Source organism: Spinacia oleracea, chromosome 6 (assembly GCF_020520425.1).
Source record: "Spinacia oleracea cultivar Varoflay chromosome 6, BTI_SOV_V1, whole genome shotgun sequence".
Taxonomy (NCBI): Eukaryota; Viridiplantae; Streptophyta; class Magnoliopsida; order Caryophyllales; family Amaranthaceae; genus Spinacia; species Spinacia oleracea.
The window spans coordinates 109,892,119-109,900,384 of NC_079492.1; the positions used below are offsets into that span (position 1 = coordinate 109,892,119).

At 33.3% G+C, this 8,266-nt stretch overlaps 1 protein-coding gene across 1 annotated transcript; it reads right to left on the minus strand.

The window, feature by feature from the left end:
* Nucleotides 1–3,870: 3,870 nt before the first annotated feature.
* On the minus strand, nucleotides 3,871–8,026 carry LOC110804011 (protein SOSEKI 5). Its single transcript, XM_022009558.2, has 3 exons — nucleotides 7,579–8,026; nucleotides 6,532–7,482; nucleotides 3,871–4,342 (listed from the first exon to the last, which is right to left on the minus strand). The coding sequence occupies exons 1-3, from the start codon at nucleotides 7,875–7,877 to the stop codon at nucleotides 4,192–4,194; spliced, it is 1,401 nt and encodes a 466-aa protein (XP_021865250.1). The 5' UTR covers nucleotides 7,878–8,026; the 3' UTR covers nucleotides 3,871–4,191.
* Nucleotides 8,027–8,266: the final 240 nt, after the last annotated feature.

Below are 8,266 nucleotides of genomic sequence, written 5' to 3' on the forward strand. Positions count from 1 at the left end.
TAGATGTCGTATAAATTATCGTTACTCGTATAGTTTAGGTGAACATTTTTGCAGTTGTTATTATACGGAGTAGTTAGCAATGTAGCATAATGTGTCGACAAAATTGACAATAATTTGCCAATGGCGGCAGGGATACATTGTTACATTGTTAGGCTTAAACCTCATCCATGGACTGTGGTCCATCATTAGAGATCAAATGTGGGCCCATTGCGCATCTTGTGCTCCTCAGTCCTCATTCTCAATCTATTGCATACTCTTCCAACCTTTTAAGTTTTGGGCTTGCTTACAATTCAATCCAACAAGGTTATCTAACAAATTCTCTTGTTTTTATATACCGAGTACTTCGTTTTTTATTTTGTTTTTTATTTTTTTTGTTGTTGGTATAGCGGAGCACAAATGTATTTATGGAAACCGTTTCTCATCACTTTAACCAACTAACTTAGTTGATATTCACTCTTTTATTTCTTTTTAACCAAAGATGATCACCACATTCTACCATTAACCTATTCCTAAATTACTCGTATTGGCACTCTTAGCTTAATTCCTCTAAAAAATGAACCTCACTGGAAGTATGCTCTATTCCATCATCCCAAATTATTTGCCTTATTTTGATATTTTTCATTATTCACACAATTTATTTTGACGATATTTTATTTACAGTATATTAAAACAAATGTTAGTATGAAATGTATTGTCGAGTTCATCTTAATACATACTTTCAAACTATTAACATTTTATACGTTTTACTAATATGTACTCCCTCCGTTTCTTTTTGTTCTTTACGTTTTTCTTTTTGGGTGTCTCAAGACATTATTTACATTTTCTTTTATATTATCACGTAAATGCTTAAATATTCTATCAAAATTTGTGTCCAATGATTATTTTAACCAATTAAATTCATTGGGTCATTTAATCTCTCATACTTTTCTATTGGGATATTATTTTTTTCTCATTTTTCTAATATCAGATTTTTATAAGAGTAAAACATTATAAACAAAAGTAATTATCCTTGTTTGAATAAAAAAAAATAGGGGAATCTCAATGCACATTAATTAGTCGTTAATAAGCGTGTAAAATGTCAAACGTAAAGAACAAAAAGAAACGGAGAGAGTAGTTAAAGATATCGATGGACAAATTTGTACATTGACAAGCGTGTCCAGTCAAAATGGTGCAAGTGATTTTGGACTCAAAGAGTATTTTTTCGAGGCTTTGCCTCAATCATCTCTATTCAATAAGCCAACTTCTTATGTTGACCTTTTTGGTGTCCCCTTTATAAATACCTAAACTACCCCCAATTAATTAATGTTAATTAATATTTATAAATATATAATATTTCCTCCGATTATTAATACTCGCAACGTTTGTGATTTCTACACTATTCACTTATTATACTTTGACCATTGTTGATGATTTATATGTAAGTTAAATCATAGTCATGTGTGATCTTGTTAGATTCGTCTTAATATGTATTTTCAAAATATTAACTTTTTATAATTTTTGCTTAAAGAGAATTAAAGATATTAATGATCAAATTGACATGCGTGAAAGTGACAAGTGTTGCGAGTAAAAATGAACGGAGGAAGTATTATTTTAAAAGAATATTTATTGTTCTTATATTTAATAAACATTATAATATGGGTGGTTAACAAAATTTATGCACATATCGCATGCATAAACACTGGTTAGAAAATACTCGTACTCGGTATTCAACATATATTGGAATTGGAAGAGATAATACTTGTATCGTCGGAGCCCAAGCTCCAGTATTCTGGGCACTTAGTTCAAAATTGAAATAGTTTGAGTTCAAAATTGAAATAGTTTGGCCCAATTATCTGACGTTGAATAAGGCATCTTCGACTATATTTCCATAGCAACATTAGTACCCAGCTTACAAGGATACATGGGCTGGGCGAAACCTTGTACCATATTGCAGTATTGCACCATCATTAACGCAAATTTTTTGATGTACTCGGGTACACCAGAGTTGGCTGTACCCCCATCCAAAACGAACATTTACTATTTTGGAAATGAATATTTATTTATTTATTTGGAAATGAACATTTACTATTTTAGAAATGAACATTTATTTATTTATTTGGAAATGAACATTTATTTACTCATTCAAATATGAACATTTATCTAATTATTTGGCCATCCTCATTTATTCAACCAATTTAGAAATGAACATTTATCTACTAATTTTAAAATGAACTTAGTTATTGCATTACGATGTTATTACTTTGAACATATGTTTACATTATCCTGAAATAAAATCCTTATAGAAGACCGTTGGATTTTAAATTTGTCCGATTGTTGGTTCTACACATTGATGCTTTGAGCTTGTTCATCTTAGTCATTAACTCGGGAAGATTGGCATTATTTCATTTCTGGACAATTAGGCATTACCTTCATGTGTAGTAGTGATTAAGATTAAGGTGTAGAAACTTTGTGTTTTGGTTCATAAGTTTATCTGTTTTGCACCTTCTCTACATTGATCAAAAAAAATCGTAATGGTCTAAAGCCAGGATCAGTCGGCAAGCTAAACAACTTCTAAGATAAGAGACTTGCATATTACCTACATTTTTCTTATGAACAACCAACTCTATTCTTCTATAGGATGAAAGGCTACAAAAGGAAATGATCGCAATTGAAAATATTGATAATTCCTTCAAATTCTTCCAGTATCAATCTGGTATTGCTTACATAAGCGGACTTAATAGAACAATAACGAACAAAGAATACAAAAGGTATGAACAAATAAAATAAAAAGTATGAATTTGCAATTTCATTATGAACATTAACCAGATGATTATTATGAACAAAAAATAAACAAGGAACAAACAATTCAACAAAAAAGAACAAACAATATAAAAAAGAACATAAAATTCCAGAAGAAAGAACAAACAATACAACAATTATATGATGAATTTAAACAAACAACATGAAAGAACAAACAATATAAAAAGAAAGAATAAACAATACTGGCACTTGTAAAAACATAAAAGATCAATGAAGAGTTTAATTTCATTATGAACATTAACCATATGATTATTATAAAAAAACAAATAAACAAGAAAAAACAAATAATATAAAAAGAACATAAAATTACAGAAGAAAGAACAAACAATACACCAATAAGTTTGATGAATGAATTTAAAAAAAACATGAAAGAACAAACCGTACAACAAGAAATAAAAAAAAATACAAAAAGAAAGAATAAACAATACTGACGCTTGCATGTAAAAACATAAAAGATTAATGAAGAATTTAATTTTCATTATGAACATTAACCATATGATTATTATAAACAAACAAATAAACAAGAAAGAACATAAAATATAAAAAAGAACATAAAATTCCAGAAGAAAGAACAAAAAATACAACAATTATGAAAATTTGATGATGGATTTAAAAAACAACATAAAAGAACAAACAGTACAACAAGAAAGAACAAACAGTACAACAAGAAAGAACAAACAGTGCAACAAAAAAGAACAAACAGTACAACAAGAAAAAACAAACTTATTGGGGGTACAACCAGAGTTGGCTGTACCCGGGTACAGTAGTTAGGGGTTACCATTTTCGTATGGTTTTTACACAAATTTTTGACGTTTGGTACTCACATTTTATGTGTTACATTGATGCAAAATTCCATGGGGCATGGCCTTGTTGAATAAAAACTTTAGTCTAATCAATATAGTAATAACTAATAAAGTCAATGTATCATTTTGCTTAAAACTTTCCAATTACCCATAACCAACAACCCGAAAAGAAGGAAACGAGAAAAAGATAAAAGGCCCAAAACCCATAGCGAAAGAGACAAACAATGAGTTCAATTTTAGAGCTCCATCATCAAGAGACAAAAGTCAATTCACATGAGAAAGGGGCTTTTTTATTTAATTTTTTTCTGCACATAGCTAAAATGCAAAAGATTTTTCGAATTCCCAAAATAACTACGAAATTCCTAATGTTCTAATGTACGTTATCCACCGTACTACTTACGGCGTATTAACTTTTGTCCCCTTCATTTTTCAACCTTTTCTTCTTGTTAATTTCCATCATTTTTCTAATACTATCATTTACCACTAATAATAATAATAATAATAATAGTCTAGACAACAGGGGGGAAATCATATTAGATACTTGAACTCCTAGTAATTAACATTATGAAGTCGAGAATGAAGAAGGCTCTTAATTTTGGTGAGTGTTGTTGATAGAAGCACGAGCAATTTCCGCGTCACATTGTTTCTTACTAGTACTTGTTTGAGTCTTCGGCCTTCTTGGTATGCATTTTGCTCTTACTCCTTCCACTTCTTTCTCCTCCAACTTCATATGCACATTCCTGTTAATCAACAGTTCCTAATGTTAAGCCCATATTCAATGTTGACAAATTGATAAGTGTTACTGTCTCATGACACCATATACCTAAACAAAGCACTAATTGCTTGCCAAGGAAACATTAAAACCGAGGCATTCGGGAGTAACAAAATGACCCTCCCCTCATATCTCGACGAATATACAACACAACACACTAGTAGCATTTTGCGTGCTTACTGACGCATGATTTTTAAAAATCGTCTAAAGATGTACTGTACCGTTTATTACACATATACAGTATTCGGTAGTAAAATCTAGAGTCCTATTTTCCATGTGGATGCAAAATCCGAAACAACATACTCCGTATCTAAGAATTCACACCTGGAAGAAATGTCGGCTATCATAGCATGTGAGTACCGGCCAACATGACCCCCTTATTTGTTGCTACTTCCTTTACCCTATCCTAAATGCTAAATTGGCTAAATGCATTCACTCTTGAAGTTTGAACTGTTAATCAGTTTCAATTCGCTTTCATTATTTTACCACCTTCGTCAATTACATAAACCTCATTTTCCAACAACCACTATTTTCATAATTAATAATATAGTCTAGAATACTGTTGTGGTCCAAAATAACTGCCATGTTGCTCCAATGCTCGTTGACTATTTTTTCTAAAAAATATCAACAGATGCTACTCGGATTTGACCCAAGACACCAACCGAGTCAAAGCTCGAGTTCCACCCTCAAATCCCTATACTTATCTGTTTAATAAATAAATTGTGTTAATGCACGAGTAAGTATTTTCGGATATTTGATATGTATTTGCAAATGCATATTATAGCAAAAAAATAAAATAGGAAAAAAGATAAAAAAGAAAATGAATGGTACGGAGTACTTTTTTAAATCAAAATGGTACTTTTTTTTAATCTGAATGGTACTTTTTTTTTGTCCTATTTTTCTTTTAGCTGATATGTGTGGTACATATCTGATATCCGGAAAAACAACCCCTTAATACACACGACAACACTTTCATCCTACATATTCCGCAGACCGGAGTACATTTCCATCCGGGTACAAAAAATAGTCCACAAACAGCGGCCTTAATTTTAATTTTCTGTGAGAAGAAAATGAAAAATAATAATAATAATAATATTAAGTGGGATATTTGAGAGCATAAAACTAAAGGTTCACTAAAATAATCACTCTAGAGTTTAGGAAGGAGCAAAAACAGGCTTCAAACACGGAAACACACATGAGAGAATGCAGGAAATATATTTGATCACTTTAAACTTTAAAGTATTAAGCCCAGAAAAGTGAATTGGAGGAAACAAAGAGTAAGAAATTTAAATAAAACCAGGGATCAGAACTCAGAAGATGTACAATAAAATATTTGGAGTCAATACTACTACTCCGTAGAGTACTAGACCTTGATCTTCATCAGCAACATCTTGCAAAAAATCAGAACGGATACCTACTTACTGCGCTCAGGTTAACGCTATATTAGTATATGAGCTAGGGGTAGGGTCCTTTAGTCAGAATTTCAAAATTTTCACCTTACTTGATCAATCACATTAATGTTTGTAAGAGATGTACCTGTACGCTTAAATACTTTAGTTTCGTTGACTTCACCTGAGAAAACCGTTGTGTGAATTACAAATCCTTGTTAGTTTATGTTCGTGTTACTAGTCGTGTGAACTTACTAATCCTTGTTTTTACTAATCCTTGTTTATCCTAGCTTAATTCGGACCATAGTTTATGTATTTGTTATTAAGGATAACACTCCGGAAACTAGTACTCCGTAATGTGTTTTCTAACCAAGCAAGCAACCGAGTTAAATAACCCTGTCCAATCAATTCAAAGTTATGCTACTCGTACTACATTTCAAATTTCAACTTTCAATTACCTAATTCTCTGATTCTACAACAATGCACGGCAAAATAATACTGTCATGATTCTATCTACCGAAACTCTAGCTGCAACAAGAACAGAAGTACGTATGGCCAATCTTTACAGAAAGAGAATCGTACCTTCAGAAAACTAGCAGAACAAGTAAAATTCAAATGTCAAATTACTTACTCTAAATTAGACCGCTGAATATTTCACAGTAGATAACCCAAACGTACACTTCTTACCCAAAATAATTACTGTCATTCAAAGAATCAAATAACATGACTGACACCCAAAATAAGTTAAAAATAAATAAAGAGTGCTTACCGATCAGCATTGTATGATGATGATCTTTTGAGGATAGTAGGAAACTCTTGTTTTTTTGTCTCTATTAAACTCCCGCTAAAATACTCCTTGTCTTCCAATGCCATTTTTGCAAATTTACTACTCACATTATTCTCAATCTCCACCATCATCATCTCGTTACCCCCCTCCACCAAGCTCTGATTTGTGCCACGTGGTACTCTAGTCTTATAATGAGATATCAACGAGAACCCTTGGTCTTTCACCGCTGTGGCCCCACAGTCTTTGAAAGATACCGAACCACAGGAGATCAAAGACATTAAAACTGTAGATGCTTTCATTCTGCCACTTGGACAACTCCCTACCGTCTGATTGTGATCACTGTGGTTAACAACTTGTGATGAAGATGATGATGATGAAGGAAGTAATATTCTCCCGTCCGCTTTCATCAACGACTCTAGTGTCTCCGGGCTTGAATCCGACGGTGGTGGTGAAATATCGTCTCTACTCAGCTCTGTACTCTGTTGTTCCTCTTCTTGCACTCGCTCCACTTTCTCTCTCCTCTCTTCTTCTTCCTCTTCCTCTGGCTCTTCCTTGATTATAACCGCCTTCCTACGACGTCGTTTCTCCTCCGTCTGAGTTGACGCGTTCGCCGCCGCTTTCCCGGCGAACTCCAGAGGCGACTCAGCTTTGTAAACCTTGTACTCATGCAAGTCAATCGCTCCCCATGATTGATTCCGACGCCGATTCCTCACTACCACCGGAAACTCTGAGTCTTCAGCCGCCGGAGTATTCTTCGCGCTAGATGAAGCTGACGACGTCGTTTCCGTTTCGAAGGATTTAGACACGGTGGACGACGAAACAGCGGCTTCAACCAAAATCTCAGAGCCTTTGAGAACATACTCTCCACCGTGAACTGGATGAATGAAATCATTCTCCGCCAAATCATGCCATACGTATCCACTCTTATAGCTCCTAATTAATCAAATTACAGCAAATTAATCGGACATAATTGCATAATTAATTAACTTAATCAATGAATTGATGAATAAAAATGGCGAAATTAGTTACCGTTTAGAAGACCAGGAGTAGCGAGAAGCCATGGATTTGCCGCGAAGAAGATTCAAGCGATGGATGACATCAGAGAGAAAAAGGCCATGAGGAGAGGAGAGAGAAACCTCCATGAAATGAGGATGTTCAAGCTGACCATTTCTGGAGAGATAATAAACAACTGGTACTACAGAAACCGCCTTCTTCTGCTTTTGTTGATCAATCAAATTCATGCTGTTGTCGTTGTATTCATCTTGTTTCTCTTTGAATTTCTGGAGATGAAGCTGCTCGCTTCGTCCTCTACTCAACGCTACCGCCATTGATGAATTAACAGAGAAGAAGAAGGTTTGAAATTTTGGTACTCTTTGTTGTTTTTTTGGAGAAAAAAATGGAGGGAGGTTTGGGAAATGAAGAGGGGAAAGAGGGGGGATTCAAAATAAGAAGGGAGAGGAGTGAATGGGGACAAGAACTAAAATACAAAAGTGGAATTTGTTTAGCTTTCAGTACTAAAATATGTCAGAGTAATTGTTTAATGTATTCATTCAGTTTTCAACTTCATTAATCTTATTTAATGGGTGTGTTTAGCGTTTATTACTATTGTCTCTACAAGATTGTCCTATTTAATGTTTTACAGTATCTAATAAACGACTCAAAAGGTTATCAGTTTATCACTAATTCTACATAGATAAAATTATGAAAATTTGATATT

Coding starts and splice junctions, on each gene's coding strand:
- LOC110804011 (XM_022009558.2), bottom strand. CDS start 7,877: ATGGCGGTAGCGTTGAGTAGAGGACGAAGCGAGCAGCTTCATCTCCAG. Junction 7,483..7,578: donor TACTCCTGGTCTTCTAAACG/GTAACTAATTTC, acceptor TTGATTAATTAG/GAGCTATAAGAGTGGATACG. Junction 4,343..6,531: donor TCATCATACAATGCTGATCG/GTAAGCACTCTT, acceptor GTTGATTAACAG/GAATGTGCATATGAAGTTGG.